General features: G+C 42.2%; 1 protein-coding gene across 7 annotated transcripts in view; it reads left to right on the top strand.

The window, feature by feature from the left end:
• Window positions 1-9743: 9743 nt before the first annotated feature.
• LOC115198734 (dedicator of cytokinesis protein 4) overlaps window positions 9744-18848 on the top strand; it is a 142343-nt gene continuing 133238 nt past the window's right edge. For all 7 annotated transcript variants that reach the window (XM_029760965.1, XM_029760962.1, XM_029760961.1 and 4 more), the window contains exon 1: window positions 9744-9933. In XM_029760965.1, coding sequence (XP_029616825.1) covers window positions 9897-9933 — 37 coding nt within the window. In that variant the 5' untranslated portion in view covers window positions 9744-9896. The remainder of the gene's footprint in view (window positions 9934-18848) is intronic.

The following is an 18848-nucleotide window of genomic DNA, read 5'->3' as shown; positions in this document are numbered from 1 at the left end:
TTGAAGACTCCCCTCATCTCCTTTGTGAAGCTGGAGTAGGAAGAGCTGGCCCAGGAAAGCGCTGCTCCACGGAGGCTGCCGATCAGGAAGGAAATCTCGGTCCGTTCGCTAGCATAAGCTTGGGGCTGGTGCTCTTACACTAGGGAACATTGTACTAAATAGGCTTTGCAAGCTCCGAGGTTGCCATCGTTAAGCTCGGGTGCCGGAACAATCAGCTCACGGGGCAGAGGAGAGGAACTCTGGACTGCCTCCAGCACACCTGTCTCCGCCCACACACACACACACACACACACACACACACACACACACACACACACACACACACACACACACACACACACACACACACACACACACACACACACAGAGAGAAAGAGGGAGAGAGCACTGGGAGAGTGGCGGTAGGTTAGGGAGACGCAAGATGAGCAGTAGAGGGCGTGGCAGGCGCAGATGTAACAGTATCAATACACCCAGTCACTAAATAGATATAGGCGTCCTTCCGGAAAAGAAGGAAACTCAGGGATTTCACCATGAGGTCAATGGTGACTTTAAAACAGTTTAATGGCTGTGATAGGGTTTAATGGCTGTGATAGGAGAAAACAGAGGATGGATCAACAACATTGTAGTCACTCCACAATACTAACCTGATTGACAGATGAAAAAGAAACGTAATGGAGCTAAGCACAGCTTAAATCCTAGAGGAAAACCTGCTTCAGTCAGGTGGATCATAGCTCAATAACCCAGCATCAACAAACCAATTTAAAGAAAATAATGGGTTGTTTGTGACCTAATTGTGTTCTGTCCAATAGTTACCCAAATTGGGTTGTTTTCAACCCAGTGTTTTTGTGTGTGTGTAGGTGTGGTGGGCAGAGCTTTAGTCAGTAGTACAGTTTTTCACACCAACACCCACTAACCACCAGTCAGTGAGATAATTTCTCCATCCCCCCATATGACCAAATAACATTATGATTGTGCTGTGTATCACCACCCTCAGATTCACAGATATGACTAAGTTCACTGTCTACGGACAGCAATTACAGGAGTTTCACTGGGGTGTGCGTGTATCTGCGTGCATGTGTGTCAGTCTTTCATCTGTGTGTGTGTGTGTATCTGTGTGTGTGTTAACAACAGGGACAGGCTGTGGCTGGTTGGGTGTGGAGGGGTCAAGTTGACTGGGCCTGGGAATACTTTCAACTCTATTACAGACAGAACCAGTAGAGTGTTTTTACGACAGCCATCTGGCTCAGCGTGTGTGTGTGTGTGTGTGTGTGTGTGTGTGTGTGTGTGTGTGTGTGTGTGTGTGTGTGTGTGTGTGTGTGTGTGTGTGTGTGTGTGTGTGTGTGTGTGTGTGTGTGTGTGTGTGTGTGTGTGTGTATGTGAGAGAGAGAGAGAGAGAGAGAGGACTGGAGACTGCAGGTGGGCATGGTGCTCCAGGTGGCTCTGCACCTACATAGAAGCATCCAAACTTGCACCCTATTCCCTATGTAGTGAACAAGGTGAAAGGTAGTGCACTGCATAGGGAATAGGGTGATATTTCGGATGCGCATTGATATTTCTCCCACTGAGCCTATAACAGCAGGGGCGATATGAGGCTCGATATAATGGCAGCTCTTAGTCACAGACACACAGTCATAGGCACAGCACGCCGAGCTAGGGACTCACATTGATACTGTAAATCTGGTAAACCAGACAACCAACAAATCCAATCTCAGAGAAAAACTTTAACATGCGTTTTCATGTGGTCTACTTTGTGTGCGAACCGACCTTTTTCACTGAACTGTCTATTTGCTTTCCGCACCAAATGCACTGTACTATATCAAAACTCCAGGTGTGCCAAACTACATAGAGATAGACAGGCCTGTGTAGGCTACTCTTGGAGATTCTCTGAAAGCCATTTAGTCAGACTGTTCAGTGCTCACACATTGACAATGAACATCTCATAGGCTCAGAGACTATATCCACTTGTGTGTGGGTAACGGGACGCAGTGGGAGTGAGTAGAGAGGGACAGTGGACACATTCCAGTGCTAATCTCTGTTATAGGCTGCCCAGGGAAGCTTCGTGGCAGTGAAAAGCGAATTTGTCACTGCAGACAGGATTACAAGCACACACAGACACAGACTCACAAACACGTGCGCGCGCACGCACACACAGTGTAACGAGCCTCAGTTCAGCCGTAAAGCCAAGCTCCGGTGAAAGAAGCAGCAGCTGGAAACGTGTTAGCGCAAAGGGGGAAATAAGTGGATCTGAATCCCTGCTCTCCTCTCCTCTGCTCCCTCACAGCTACAGGGTTTTGATGGTAAACGGTTACAGTGTATCAGAGCAACGTGTGAACGAGATAAGACAAGAAACACCTGCATTTTCAGTCGTTTGATTCAGACAGGATGCCGGTAATTCATGTGACAAGATTCATTTCCACCACCGCCGCCAAAAAACCCGAGTCATGTTTCCTTTTGAATATTCTCTCTTTTACATATTAAGTCAATGGAGAAAAAAAAGGGGGAAACATCCTTGGTGTATTCCATGTTGACGTTTCCCATCTCAAGGCGGGAGATGTGGAAGCTATATTTTTACATATAGGAGAGGATGTTCTGAAGTGTAGGCTGCATCAGAGGGGAGAAAAGAGACTGACATCTAACCGTTTACCATCAACGTGTTTAAGCACTTCCCTGTGGCTCAGTTGGTGTGTTTGCAACACAGCGTGGTGTGGGCAACGCCAGGGTTGTGGGTTCGATTCCCACGGGGGGCCAGTACAAAAAAACAATGATGATGCATGAAATGAAATGTATGCATTCACTACTGTAAGTCACTCTGGATAAGAGCATCTGCTAAATGACAAAAATGTAAATCTGTAGAGGCAAACTCTCCCGTTGTCAATAACTCTGATTGCGTGCGTATAAATGTGACGGGCAGAAATGTTGACTGGCTGTAGGCTTATCTCACACTCACACATGCTTTTACACTACCTGATTCAATTACAAACTGTGGTTTAGCCTAATCTCAGATATGTGTTGGCTTCTATGATCCGGTTGGAAAATGAAGGGGGGATACAGTAGGGCTGCATCCGAAATGACGCTTCAGATGCAGCCTAGGTCTGGCTAGCATTGTGATGTGTGCACCCATATGAAAAATAAATCCTATATGAAGACATACAGCGCCTTCAGAAAGTATTCTTACTCCTTGACTTAATGCACATCGTGTTGTGTTACAGCCTGGATTTGTTTCTCACCTATCTTCACACAATACCCCATAATGACAAAGTGAAAACATGTTTAAGCACATTTTTTTTCAGTATCAATACTGTGTCAATACTATGTAGGAGCACCTTGGCAGCGATTACAGCTATGAGTATTTCTGGGTAAGTCTCTAAGAGCTTTCCACACCTGGATTGTGCAACATTTGCCTATTATTCTTTCAAAATTCTTCAAGCTCTGTCAAATTGGTTGTTGATCATTGCTAGAAAACCATTTGCAGGTCTTTCACTGTCATCTTCGTAAAAAACGACAGTGTTGTCACGTCCTGACCAGTAGAGAGGTTGTTTGTTATTGTAGTTTGGTCAGGGCGTGGCAGGGGGTGTTTGTTTAGAGTGTTTCGGGGCTTGTTGGGCTATGTTCTTTGTTAGTCTATTTCTGTGTTAGTTCTAGTATGTCTATTTCTATGTGGTGTTTATTGGGTTGACCTTCAATTGGAAGCAGCGGCTCCTCGTTGCTTCTAATTTAAAGTCCTATTTAAGAGGGGTGTTTTTTCTATGGGATTTGTGGGTAGTTGTTCCTTGTTTAGCTGTGTGCCTGACAGGACTGTTTTTCGTTGTTCTTTTTGTTCGTGTGTTTTTTTGTTTTGTTTCTTCAATAAAAGAAGATAATGAGCATACACATTCCCGCTGCGTTTTGGTCCAATTCATACGACGCCCATGACAAGTGTAGATTTGACCTTGTGTTTTAGGTTATTGTCCTGCTGAAGGGTGAATTCATCTCCCAGTGTCTGGTGGAAAGCAGACTGAACCAGGTTTTCCTCTAGGATTTTGCCTGTGTTTAGCTCCGTTTCATTTTTATCCTAAAAAACTCCCCAGTCCTTAACGATTACAAGCATAACATGATGCAGCCTCCACTATGCTTGCAAATATAGAGAGTGGTACTCAGTGATGTCTTGTATTAGATTTGCCCCAAACAAAACACTTTGTCTTCAGGACAAAAAGGTAATTGCTTTCCCACATTTTTTGCAGTACTACTTAGTGCCTGGTTGCAAACACGATGCATGTTTTGTAATATTTTATTCTGTACAGGCTTCCTTCTTTTCACTCTGTCAATTAGGTTAGTATTGTGGTGTAACTACAGTGTTGTTGATCCATCCTCAGTTTTCCTATCACAGCCATTAAACTCACCATTGGCCACATGGTGAAATCCCTGATGGGTTTCCTTCCTCTCCGGCAACTGAGTTAGGAAGGACCTCCTGTATCTTTGTAGTGACTGGGTGTATTGATACACCATCCAAAGTGTCATTAAGAACTTCACCATGCTCAAAGGGATATTCAATGTCAGATTTTTTTTTACCCATCTACCAATAGGTATCGTTCTTTGCGAGGCATTTGAAAACCTCCCTGGATTTTGTGGTTGAATCTGTGTTTGAAATTCACTGCTCGATTGAGGGACCTTACAGATAATTGTATGTGTGGGGTACAGAGATGAGGTAGTCATTAAAATATATATTATTGCACACAGAGTGAGTCCATGCAACGTATTATGTTACTTGTTAAGCAGATTTGTAATCCTGAACTTGTTCAGGCTTGCCATAACAAAAGGGTTGACTACTTGAATACATTTCAGCTTTACTTTTGTAATTAATTCTTAAATATATATAAAAAAACACAACTTTGACATTATGGGGTATTGTGTGTAGGGCAGTGACAAAATATCTACATTTAAAATTTAGGCTGTAATACAACAAAATGTGGAAAAAGTCAAGTGGTGTGAATACTTTCTGAAGGCACTGTATTAATGGGTATTTTCTGGAGGATTATGGTTTAAGCAGGCATTACTTCTATAGAGCAGACTGGCTAATCCTTATAGGGTATTTGTGCCAATACTGTAATGTGATGTGCTGTCTAGGTACAGTAATACAGCCAGCCTTCTCAGTACAATTAAGGCCAAAACCAAGGCCATGCTTTTCAGATGAAAGATCTTCATTAAAATCCTTCTGCACTAAAATAGGTACAGCCTACATTTAACCCTCTTACTGTGGAGCTGTTTTCATGTTGCTGAGAAAGGTCAGATACATAGAGAGCGTGGGACTATATGCTTGTATCTGCATTTCTGTCAAAATGTAGCTATTGTCATAGCATTTTTCTGTTCAATTCTCTCTACCTATATAGTACTATATAGTACTCCAAATTCATGTTGTTTAGTTATAAAGAATACAAGATAGAAATTGCTGACACTATTGAAACCAATGAGGGTTCGGAACTTTAAAGCCAATTATCTCAGAATCATCTTTTAGCAGATAGAGCCTTAAAGTCCCAAGCTCTCAACATGCACAGCATAAATCATAAACGGGCTCTTTTCTGAGATATATTTAGACGTTTATATTTTGTGGTCGGAAAAAGGAAATTGCCAACTGTTAGTCTGTTACATTAGGGCATACAGCACGATCGCCTTGACAGACCAACACAGCATGATGTGAATAAAATGAAAGGCAGAACTGCTGTAATACAGATAGAGAACTAGTCTCTTGTGATTACCAGATGTACTATTACTTAACTCAACAAGCCAGCAACGACAAAGTCAATCAACACTGAGCAGCTTAATTTAGCTGAATTATCAAGCAAGGTGACTGGTATGATGCCTGAAGGAATTCTCTAGGGGAAAGGGAAGGACATAAGAAAGACACTCCTGGGGAGAGAAGGAGACTTGAAAGGTTTGGTGCCATTTAAATATGTGTCACTGGCCAGAGCCTGTCTCTACAAACTCTTGGTAGAGTACAAATGGTATGGTCTCTGTGGAAATAGTGAATAGAAGTATGAAAGTAGTAGAAGAATAGTATAATAGTATGGAAAATAGAGTAGAATAGAGTAGAATAGAGTAGAATTCTAGAATAGTTGGGAAAACAGTTATCTTCATCTCTTTCCTTTCCTACCCTTCCTTCCCCTCTCCTCTCCTGTTCATTCTTCCCCTGTCCTCTCAGACAGAGAAAATGTCTCTTCTTGTTTTATGAATTGTAGATGAAAAGTGATGGTGGGTGATTTGCAGAAACGAAGCGCTGAGTGATATTTCAGGGTTCTATCTGGGTTACTGGGTCTGTCTAGTGTGGTTAAGCCTCAGACATCATCATCTCTCTCTCTCTCTCTCTCTCTCTCTCTCTCTCTCTCTCATCCTACGTGAACTATTCAAACTATGTAACTGTGTCTTTCCATTGGCCATATGGCACCAAGCTGGGTATAGGACACTGTGAGCCTGCAGTGTCCTCTCGGTTATAATCCACACAACCGCGTGGTCAGTGGAAAACACTGTAACCTGACTGATCTTTCTCTCTGTTGGTATTCTCGTCATCTTTTTTACTCTATCTGTCCATCCTCGCTTCTCTGTTGTATTCCTCTGCTGATCCATATTTTCCCTTACCATTCCTATCCCTGTGGTGGTGTTCTATCCATCTCTCTCCTTTATCCCCATGTCGTCTCTCCATCTCTCCTCTTCAAAGAGCATTGGCTTTACTCAGTCACATGGGATACTCACAGTGGTAGAGGACATACTATGTCCTTGTGAGACTTGATGCTTTGATAAAGCCAGAGATGCATTATATACAATATAATACATATGATGAAAAATACCAAAGGCATTATTCATCATTTATAAATCACCTGTTATAAATAAATAGTCAACTTCTAAATGTCTTCACTCATTTTTATTTATGTTTTTACGTTTTTACACTGCTTCTGTGCAGTTGTTTAATAAACAACATGTATGGTTTTAGTTGCAAAGAGAAGCAAACTACGCAGCTCACAGCTGGAATTACTATTAGAGGCTATTTGAAAGGGGTGGCACTGCCTCTGAACTGAACTGAAACACAGAGTTGGAGGGAAACTGGGTGAGATTAGGAGGAGAGAGCTTTAAGATCATACAGACTGACTTAGTTAATTGCAGGCATTATGTGAGCTACAAACCCAACAGTGCCTTGAATTCTTGGCTGTATGCTGGAGTGTCTTGCAGTCCTCAACACACTCATGCATTATTTTTGTGCTCACCCTAGCAGCAGAAGAGCTGTAAGAAGACTGGAATGCATGCCCTGCTACAGCCTTCCCTTCCATGCCTGGCATGTGAAATATGGGTTATGTCAGCCAACACGTACACCATCTGCAGTCAAGGCACAACCTCTGAATCTGAAACACCATGGTGCCACGACACTTGGGATCTCTAGCAATATCACTGTCATATTGTTAGACCCATAGAGATTCTATGATTTACTTATGTATTTGTTTTTCATGTATATGTGATGGTGTGGGTAGGCCATCCTTAGACCAGGGGTTCTCAAACTTTTGGGACCCCTTTGGTGAAAGCAAATTCATCAGGGACCCCCTCATAATCAGAACACAAGTGAGTGAGCTAAAACAAAAAATAGCATACAATGAGTCCTACTATGCATGTCAGGACGAACCAAGTCTTGGGCACTGGGAAATAAAATTTTAAGGCAACTTTCCTGTAATTCTACACATTTTGCCATGAGGTAGAGATAAACCTTGCAGTTTTAAAGCTTACATTACAGTGCATTTATGTAAAAAAAAAAAAAAAATTAAGTATTGAGTTGAAAAATGTGATAATTGGTGGAGTACTGTGGATACCAATATCCCTGTGAGCATCCCAGGCCTATGTTGCCCAGGGTTAACTGCACTCAGAGACATAAAAATGGTATCCACAAGTTCAGGACTCAGGGAACTAGATAAGGGCCTTATTGCCAAAATCCTGAAGTATCCCTTTAAGAACAGAAATTGTAGAGTCATAATTTAATCTGTTCTTGTTAATTTATTTAAGTAGGCAAGTCAGTTAAGAACAGATTCTTATTTACAATGATGGCCTATCCCGGCCAAGCCCTAACCCAGACGACACTGGGCCAATTGTGCACCGCCCCATGGGACTCCCAATCACGGACAGTTGTGGTACAGTTTGGAATCAAACCAGGTTTGTAGTGACGCCTCTAGCACTGAGATGCAGTGTCTTAGACCGCTGCGCCACTTGGGAGCCTATAGGCCTACCTATCATCTCCATTGGCCATGAAACATGGTAGGCAACCCTTTGACAAGGCCTACAATTTCATATTGGCCTTATTGGCTATGTGTAAAAAGTATTTCTCACTCTCTCTCACTCAGACTGTCTGCCTGTCTGGCATAAATCTAACTAGCCTACTGCATCAGGCTCACATCTACCAATCCAATGACAAGGCAGTAATCCATAACTCAAAATAGCAAAGCGTTCATGTATGTATTCATAAAGCCCCACAGTGGAGGTGTCATATTACCCATAAAACCTAGCGGTCAAACAGGGAAATGGTTCCAGTCGTTGTTCCACTATTCATTTGTCCCATAGGGGATTTTAGAAACACTTCAAATAAGGGCTGTTTCGTGTAGGCTTACCCTGGCATGAAGTTTTGATAACCATGTAAATCTCTCTAAGACAAGGTGACTTGAATCAATATATTTGGCTCTATTTACTCTCAGATTCAAAATGCTAATTAGCATCACAGTAGACATCATGCAAAACTACAAATCCCTGCAAGCTCCTGCATGTCATCTCTAGCCAACACCTTTACAAACAGGTACTGTGTCAATTTAAAACTTGCAAAAGACATTTCACAGAATTGTCCATTAAAATAAATTTAGCCAATTTAGTGTTTATTAAATTTGGCTAACATTAGATAGTTAATGAAGAGATTCTTACCTTTGCCTCAATTTGGAAGTTCTTTATTTGTAGTTCTTTATGATAGCCACATTAGCAGCTAATTAGCATTTCATTTTGGGGGGTAAATACAGGTGAATATACTGATAAAAGTCACCTTGTCCAAGCGAAATTTACACGGCTTTCAAAACATCACGCCAGGGTAAGCCTACAGGAAACACAGCCCTTATTTTAAGTTTTTCTAAGGGTGCATTCGTAAGTTCACTCTGGAGTGCCAGGGAGCGCTCAGTGTGCTCTGGGCGTTCGTAAATTCAGAACGTTGTCAGATTGTCCGTTCGTAAATTCAGAGCGTTTCGCTGATCCTACTGTTCTGACCTCACGATGGCAGTCAAGCACCCAAGCTAACTGGCTAAAGTTGGCTAGCTTGCTAGCTACTTCCAGACATAAATGGTAGAACACCTCACTCTGACCATTTTCTCAACCCTAGCAAAGCTGGTTAGGCTGTTTTCATGTTATCCAGAGCGTTGGTGACTGTAACTGTGCTGCTGGCTACAATTTAATTACGCTTTTTTGTTATTCTGCACTCTGGCACACTCTGAAGAGAGTGCTCCAGAGGGAATTTACGAGCGCGCCCTAAAATCCCCTATGGGAAAAATGAATGGTGGAAAAACGATTGGAAACATTTCCTTGTTTGACTGCTAGTTTTTATGGGTATTATGACTCATACTGTGGAACTCTATTTCATCCATGTATTCAATATGGCTTTGTGGGACTCTGAGTCCTTTTTTTTCTCTCAGTTTGTTTACGTCATTCGGTTTTACTACAAGCCCCACAATGCAAAGCTCCTTCTCCGTCTCAATCCACTATGAAGATACAGTAGCCGCTCTCTCTCCTGCAATCTGAACAATGACTTCAGAGCGGAGGAAAGGAATTCAATAGCCTAGAATGCGTTATACAGCACGAAATATCTGCATTGAGCTGCTGTTCTCGCAAATTACTTTAATGTACCAATCGTAAATATGTGGATACCTACAGAACACGAGAAATACGGCGTCGGTAAGTTTATTGGTTATATGTTTTAAAAATGCGGCGCTCTCGTTTACTCAAACAAGATGTAATTAGTTTCAATCTAATAGGGAATATGCTGCAATTTCATTTTGTTACACAGTATCAACATAACAACGACCACTGTCTTTTATCATGTTCTCTACTAACGGTTACTAACGCGTGCTTATTTCATAGGCACCACCACTTCCCCCGTATTTCACGAGTCTTTGCTTTCCATGCATTTGTAGGCTATAGGCTATGAATACATTATGGTTTTACAGCTATAAAAATGAACGCACCACGCATGACTCGGGGCAATGGAACCTCCGTGATCAGTGCATCTCTTTGCACTCTGTGCGCGCTCACTCGCTTTGTTGGTTTTTGTTACATTGTGTCTGATAAATGAATGGAAGCAAACAAAATACGATACTCTGTGCAAAGCATCTATTTAGCACTTTATATGTGTGTATTGTGTTTACTCCTCGTTGAAAAGAAAATAAAGTGTCGATAAATAAAAAATAAAAAAAACGTTCGAATGGAACATTGTGTTTTTGGTATTCGGAAATTCCACTGAACCTTCAACCTTGTTTATCTAGTCTCTCTCAGTGAAACTGGGGAGTGAAGCTGACCTCCTAGTGTGCATTGTTCTGAGCGGCATGGGTGTCATAGCCACAGATAAAACGTTGAAGTGAAGCAAACACAATGCGAGTGAAAGATATGCTATGGGATTAAAAAATAGTGCTATAATATCTAATCGAATTGGGGGATATTCACTGTGCGCCCACATTCTGTCAAAACATCCTATTGAGATGCGTTCCCCAATGGACCAAAAATAGTGTCGCAAAGCATATTTATTGGTTGAAGGAGTTCATGTTTGGGACGCTTTATCCAGCCCCTAACTGCTTGAAATCTCACCCTTGCAGAAATATTGCCATATTGTGTTATGTAGGCCTATCAGTCACACCTCTAGGTGCCGAAGGCCTACCTTGTCTTGACCTGAAATCATTGGAACACAGTGATTCACTGAACCAGAAACTGGCCTCTGCCCTGTATCTGTTACAATTGGTTTTTGGTCGCTAACTGGCCCTGCTCTTTTTCCCCTGGTGTGTGCATGTTTTTCTTCCCTCCCTGTCACAACTGAGCTAAGAAGCTTTGGTACTGTATAATTTAAAGACTCAAGTTAGAACCCAGCGCTTGCAGTTTGATACATTGCCTCATTTCACAATTTCAACCTCTTTCTAAGTTCAGTCCATGGAGACAGGTGGGAGGAGGCTTGTATAACATTCAATTTATTCTCAATGCTTGAATGCCTTCATTGTCTTAAATTGCAAGTGAGGCTTTAAGTGGATTAAGCAGTCTTGATCCTATTTTCAATAAGACTCTTTTAATTAGCGCCGATTTAGAGCCTGTGGTTGGGTAGTAGGGGACTTCCTCCCTATGACTGTGGTGATTCTGGAGAAGAAAGACCGTTTCCTTCTTGCGCAACTCTGGTCATAAAGCCCGCTGTTGTTTTTAAGTGGACAAAGAAGCGACAACACAACCTTGAGTAAATGTAGTGATTTGTCAACGTTTTGTAACTCAGGTTAAGGTTATGTACACATTGTTTGAGAATGGACAAAGAGTGCAAAAACAACATACAGGAAATGACAATTTGGCTATATGTGAATGATGTGGAGAGATGTTTGATGGATGAAGATTTAGTCCTGTATAGAAGTACCGTAGTTGATCTTTGGTTGTTTGTTTGGATGCTTCGGGCTGTTAAATAGGTTAAGTGGAGAAATCTGGAGTTCAGAGAAGACCATGTGTTTTCATCATCAAGACTCAGTCCCTTGTTTCTAAAATCCTTCTGCCTATCGGTACACAGAGTGCTCATTCCGTTGAAGAGTTTTTACTGTTTTAACCTTTTGCTGAAACAGATGGTCGAGGTAAACGTACATTTAGGCTTTTGAGTATGTTTTCTTGCCTCTGTCAAGTCTTAGTCACCATAGTTTTGGTTCATTTGGTTTTGAATGAGCAAAAAAAGAAAAACAATAGAAGAATAGAAGGCAGACATTCGCTTGATTCGAAAGGATCCTAACATGCGGAACACTTTGCTATTCTGTAGCTATATAACGTCAACCGGCTAATTACCCTCTGTGATCGTCATTGATCGTGATCGCTCACTGAGGCTCAACACAGAATGTTATTTGAGAATATTCATGTTTCAGTGAAACAGCTGTCTTCAAAACCCTGGTTTTAACCGTTTCACCCCAGGGTCTTTAGTCTCAAGATGTATGGATGTCCGTTATGTCTTTGATGTACCAGTAGCATTGATATAGTAGCCCACTGTATTTGAATATGATTGATATAGTATGCACTGCAAATGTGATATCCTTGAGGTCCTTTCAGTGAACATTTTACCCCCCCTTTAAACCAGGGCTGGCTTCCCAAAATGGGTTGAGGTTCTTGGATCCTTGGTGTGAACCATTTGATCTCTCGGCACAGAGTGAAATTTAGAATTCCAGCTTTTAATTGGGAGGTATTGGGCTTTGATGTTGATTTGCCTTATGCATGGGAGGACAGCCCTCTATCTATCTACCATTGATGAAATATGAATGGAGTCCAGCAGAGGAAGACAGTACAGCATTAAGACTCCTATTAGTACACCATTTAAGTGATTACAGGTTTCTAACCATAAGCAGGGGTGCTGTAAAATTGGATTCCTAATGGACATTCTGCCACGAGGATATCAAAGAGGGTTGGAATGTATTTCAGTTAAACATGAGGTAGGAAATTGAATAGAAATGTGTACATTGAGAAAGGATGGTAGACGAATGGAATAGTAGGACTGAATGTGGGGAATATTTTCACTGGAATTCCCGCCTTTGGAAAATCCACTGCATCTGGTTCCTTTTGAACACTGGAATACTGGAATTCTCCGTGGATTATCCATCATCAATTAAACACACAACAGCTAACAATGTAGCTTCACAGCCTTGGAGAGAGAACGTTGTCTCTGTTGAACGTTGTCTCTGTTTTTCGGAAATTGTATTTGCTGCAAATAGTCTGAAATGATGATTAACAGGAAGAGAAGGGGCCTTTCTCTCCTCTGTTAAGACTGATATTGCGGCCAATCAAGCATGTCATTGCTCATCATAATTTAATGAGCTGCGTTAGATCGTGTGTGTGACTGTGTGTATTGAATAGAATTTTCCAGCAAGCATTCAAGCAAAATACTTTATATTTAGCATATAACCACAGCCAAGTATTTACTTTTGTAATCTCAATGTTTACCCACAGCAGCCTATGGAAATACATAAATAATTCTCAACATATAAACACCCTCAAGCGAATGGTAGAAAAACAGAATGGAGCGGTTGTGTAGTGAAGTGCTGCCCTTGAATGGCCCTGGCCCTTGAGCAATGCATGCAGTAGAGTGGAGGAGTTTGAGGCCTGCTATGTAGTGGGGGTCTGTGTCAGGCCTGGGGCTGTCCTTCTCCCCTGGCTGCTGTCGCCTGTCCCCCCCGGGGGGGATGTCACTGGGCCGAGGGGTGGGGGGCTGGCCCTGCCTGGCGGCGTGTGTCAGGAGGCCTTATTGTTGGACGTGCCCACCCTACCCAACACTCCCTACCCCCGTGGGATTAGCAGGTTGTTTGGCAGGGGGAACGGGGCCTGTGGTCCCATTCCTTCATTATATTACACCCCCTGCCTCCTTAATGAACACCGCCCGGGTCACAGGGAGGCGTGGCCCCACATCGCCACCCCAGCTTGTAATTGCTTCTTCATCCGCTCCCCTCTGCTGTCTTCATCCATTAGGCTTCATCTGCTAGCCGCGGCCGGGCCGACAATCATTTAGGGATGATGATCGCTGGAGGGAGTTGCCCTAGTCAATATTGGAACTCCCTGGTGAATTAGACAGGCACAGTGGGATCAGAGAGGGAGAGAGAGATGGGGAGAAGGAAGGGAGAGGGATGGGGAAAGGGAGGCAAAGGGAGAGCTAAACCTCTGACATGTTAGCCTAGCTGGTGTTATAGGTAGACAGGGGCAACTAGCCATGTATATTTTATTCCTCCGCTCCAACAAAGACATTTTGTGTTTATTTACAATGACAATCATGCACAACACCTTTTCAATTTAACATGGTTGGTGAATACTAGACTGGATTGAAAAATGCTGCATTTAGCCTGTTTGTGTTATCCCATTACTGCAGCTCTATTTACTTTCAATTGAAAATAGAACAAACATCATTCTATCCCATTTATTATATAAAGACACACAGAATAAACACTGCTATTTTCCGGGTCTTATTTCTTACAAAATCAGCATGTTTACCTTTTCACCCCCTGTGGCGAGGCAGCCTTTTGATATGAATACAATGTAATGTGTGGGTCCCGTTGGATTCGGTGACACCTCCGCGGTCTAATTGGCGCCATATGTTTTATGTGGAAGGATGCAGCTGAGGCTAGGCGGCTGCAGCCGGCCAATGAGTGGACTGGATCGCAGCTCACATGTCACCTCCCAGTATGAATCCCAGCCTGCTTTTCACCACAGCACAGTCGGCTGACGGCAGGGCAGTCTGGAGGTAGCTAGGGCTGCCGTCTCCTGGTAACAACCGGACTGAGAGGGCATCACTATGGCTACATACTGTGCATAGTACATTCATGCATGTCCTATTAATGTATTACTTAATATACATTACAATTACGCTACAGTAAAGTAGATATATTTAAAGGACAGTGCTGTGAAATGGATATATTTAAAAGCCAATGTTTTAAAAATGGGATGATATTAGCCTATTCATTGTTCTGTAGAAATTGCTTCCCCTCTGAGTGATTTAATGTATTCCTTTCAGGCCTATAGGGCCTACTTATTGAAATGGACCCTATATTTAAACCATACTGATATAAATCCTACTTTAGTCACATTGTAATGAACTAGCCTCCGTATTCCAGAGGTCTATCTATTGTATGGTCACTGTGGTTTCCCTGATACCAGTCTGTGAACCCAGTAAGAGGTTAAAGGGGTGTGTTCTATTGTGAATTCACAGTTCGTGCTCATCAACGCTGCGACAGAGGAGGTGGGGGTGGAAGAAATGACAGCCTGTCACCAGCGTTTTCAGAAATGAATGCTATATTCATAGATGACAGTCATTGGGATTGATGTGTGAAAGGAACTATTGATGCGTTTTGAGTTTTTGGTGCACATGCTCATTTTTAAAGGGCCCAAAAAAGAACAGATTCCCTAAAAAATGGATTTCCAGAGGTGTTGAGTTATATAGTGTCCATTGGCTGTGTAATCTCAGTCTTGCTGCATTGATCATGGGGCTCTGTACATTGGCTTGTGTCTCAAATGGCACCTTATCCCCTTTAAAGTGCAATACTTTTGACTAGAGCCCTATGTGCACTATAAAGGGAATATGGTACCATTTGGGTCGCAGCAGCCATTGAAACTCTGTTGATCCACACAACACACCAGTCACCGTCTGACAACCTCTTGTCCTCAGTTATTAAAAGGAACAAGAAGAGGTATGTTATTCACGCATTATTAATGCTTTATAATACATTTGTCATTGTTGTGGTTGAACCAGGCCTTTATGTGCGGTGGTGCTTGTGTTAGAGGTGTTAGCGGTTTGCTATTAATACATTATGAATGCCTAATAAAATGGGTTGTTGTGGTTGAACCAGGCCTTTATGTGCGGTGGTGCTTGTGTTAGAGGTGTTAGCGGTTTGCTATTAATACATTATGAATGCATAATAAAATGGGTTGTTGTGGTTGGTCGTACTAAAGGTTGAACCAGGCCTTTCTATGCAGTGATAGTCCTGGTTGTGTTCGAGGTCATGGAGAAGGCTCTCTCCTCTTGGCAGGCAGAAAACATGTCAGTGTCAGGAGTGGGCTGTTTTCAGAGATTGGAGGTTACTCTCCCCCATATCATCTTATCTCTCTCTCTCTCTCTCTCTCTCTCTCTCTCTCTCTCTCTCCCCTCTCTCTCTCTCTCTCTCTCTCTCTCTCTCATTCCATCTGTCTGTCTGTCTCTCTTTTCTCTTTCTCTCTCTGTCTGATGGTTCTCACTGTCTCTCTCTCTCTCTCTCTCTCTCTCTCTCTCTCTCTCTTTCATTCCATCTGTCTTTCTTTTCTCTTTCTCTCTATGTCTGTCTGGTGGTTCTCTCTGTCTCTCTCTCTCTCTCTCTCTCTCTCTCTCTCTTTGTTATTTTCTCTCTTTACCCACCGCTCACCGTATCCGTCTTTCCATCTGTCTTTTTTTATCTACTCCTCCCATTTGTCTATTTCGCTCCCTCTCTTTTGTCTCTTTCACTCCTTCTGTTTGTCTATTCTTCCTCCTCCCCAGACACTTCCGTGGTGTTGTTGTGGGGGCAGTGGTCTCTCTAGGGCAGAGAAACAGACAGAGGGACTGAAGATGGTAAAGTAGTGAAACCTCACTGGCTCTCTATGTAGTGTCTACCTCTCCCACTATCTCTATGCATTTACCTACAGTATGTCCCCGTCTCCCCATTCGGCTCCCCCAAAATGAATATGGATGATCATATCTGGGCATGGAGCGTGTTGCTGCTGCTCTCACAAGACACACAAAGGTTTCCGCCTGTTTTGTCTGTGTTGTTGAAGGGTGATGTTTGAATGCTGTTCTGGCTCGGAAAAGCAGGAAGTATGATCCATCGTGGTGGTATGATTGTACTCTCGGCTGTTCTGCTTGCCCAGCTCTCGTCACTGTCTTTCATGTGAGTGATAATGATGTCTCTCTCTCTCTTAGCATCACAGCTATTATTTTACGCTGCTGATTTAAAACTCTTCCCTCTCTCTGTCGCACGTACAGTATGAATAAATATATTTGGCTGCCAGTGTTTGACTTGATACTACTTGAGCTGCTGGATTTCCATTCCGTTAGATCAATTCACACTACACAGACTGTACTGTGTTAGTTTTCCATTCAGGTCACTTGCACGCACACACACACACCACATGAATCAGCTCGATGCGGCTGGGCAGATGATGGTTTGACCTTGGCTGCTGTAAGCCATCATCTTATATTTACCTTATAACTTGTCCCTGTGGTAAAAATTATGTGGGTAAAACAAAGCGTGAATTAAAAGTACGTATCTCAGAGCACCGTAGCACCATTAGGTGCAAAAACCTGACTTACCCAGTTGCGGCCCACTTTTTGGAGGCAGGCCATTCGATTTCGTCTCTGCGTTATATTGGCATCGAACATGTCACCCTCCCGAGGAGAGGGGGTGACCTTGATAATTTATTGTTAAAACGAGAGGCTGCCTGGATCTTTAATTTAAAGACACTTGCTCCCTTCGGTCTCAACATAGACTTTGATCTGAAGCCATTCTTGTGATTATTGTGATTTTGCCATTGTAATTGTTTGTTAGATACTTTTTAGACTACAAATGCTATGATCATATGTTATCCATTTGTTTGTCTTTTTGTATGTTCCTTGTATACCATTTTTTTAATATTTCAGTTAACCAATGATATTAGGCCATACTTGGCCATGATTACAAACACCTGTGTGTCTCTTGACACTATATAAATGACTCATCTCTCAGTGTTTGTGATGATACCCTGATGAAGACAGCTTAGCTGTCGAAACGTTGGTTTATAAAATTTTTTGCATCTGAGCTCTTAGAGTGTGCGGCTTTCCTTTATTTTCTAGTGTTCTGCTCCGCTAGCCAGCACCTCGCCTTTATAGGTGTGCGTTTCTTTTTTCTAGATTGTAAGCCATCATCTTACCTGTCAGTGTGTGTGTGTGTGTGATCTCTGTTTCCTTGCCCTGCCTGGTTCAGGGTCTGGCTCAACACACACACACACACACACACACACACACACACACACACACACCACACAGCACACGCACATCCTCCCTCAGGTCCTTTATATCCTGTCTTGGACATCCACAGACAAGCCAGTTTAACTTAGTTAGTTTGACATTCAAAGGGGTTTTATTGTAATTCACTGTTGGTCCATGGCTGTTTTTCACCCAGCGAAAAGCTGAGTGAGTATTTAGACCAGTTGCAATTCATTTTATCATGGTGCGCTGGTTGAAATGGCTTGGTTCTCCTTTAAGAGAGTAGGCTACACACATGGTACTTAAATAATCTACATGGGTTGTTCAATGTTCCTAGTTCGCTTCGAAGGGACCAGAGTAGAATAACAGTTTAATTGTTTTCAGTATGATTCAACACTAGAAATGCAAGCCTGTTGACGATTTCCTGATGGAATAAAGAGCTTTTTCTGAAATCTTACACAGCGAAGAATCGCTTTCTATCTGAACCGGACGTTCCCCTAGGATTTCTTTCAGCAGCGGAGGCCCTCCTCTAAAACAGAGGTATGTCGCTGTTTTGAAGCTAATTTCCTGCAATTCTACACATATTGATATGGGACAGAGAGAATACTTTCCAGTTTTAAAACTAGTTTCCTGCAATTTTACACATTTGTCATAGGGCTGAGAGAATGTTCTGTTTTAAAGGTAGTTTCCTGCAATTATACACATTTTGCAATTGGTTATTCCTTGTTCTTATGCTATCTGAGTGACTCAAACATTATAACAAAATCAAATCAAATTTTATTGGTCACATACACGTCACATACACATACATGTTATTGTGGGTGTAGTGAAATGGTTGTGCTTCTAGCTCTGACAGTGCAGTATTATCTAACAAGTAATATCAAACAATTTCACAACATATACCCAATACACACAAATCTAAGTAAGGAATGGAATTAAGAATATATGCAGTTGAAGTCGGAAGTTTACATACACCTTAGCCAAATACATTTAAACTCAGTTTTTCACAATTCCTGACATTTAATCCTAATAAAAATTCCCTGTCTTCGGTCAGTTAGGATCAACACTTTAGTTTAAGAATGTGAAATGTCAGAATAATAGTAGAGAGAATGATTTATTTCAGCTTTTACTTCTTTCA

The sequence above is a fragment of the Salmo trutta genome, chromosome 8, assembly GCF_901001165.1.
Source record: "Salmo trutta chromosome 8, fSalTru1.1, whole genome shotgun sequence".
In the NCBI taxonomy this organism is placed as follows: domain Eukaryota; kingdom Metazoa; phylum Chordata; class Actinopteri; order Salmoniformes; family Salmonidae; genus Salmo; species Salmo trutta.
Note: the sequence above shows the minus strand (reverse complement) of the source record. Positions and strands in the feature narration are given on the sequence as shown.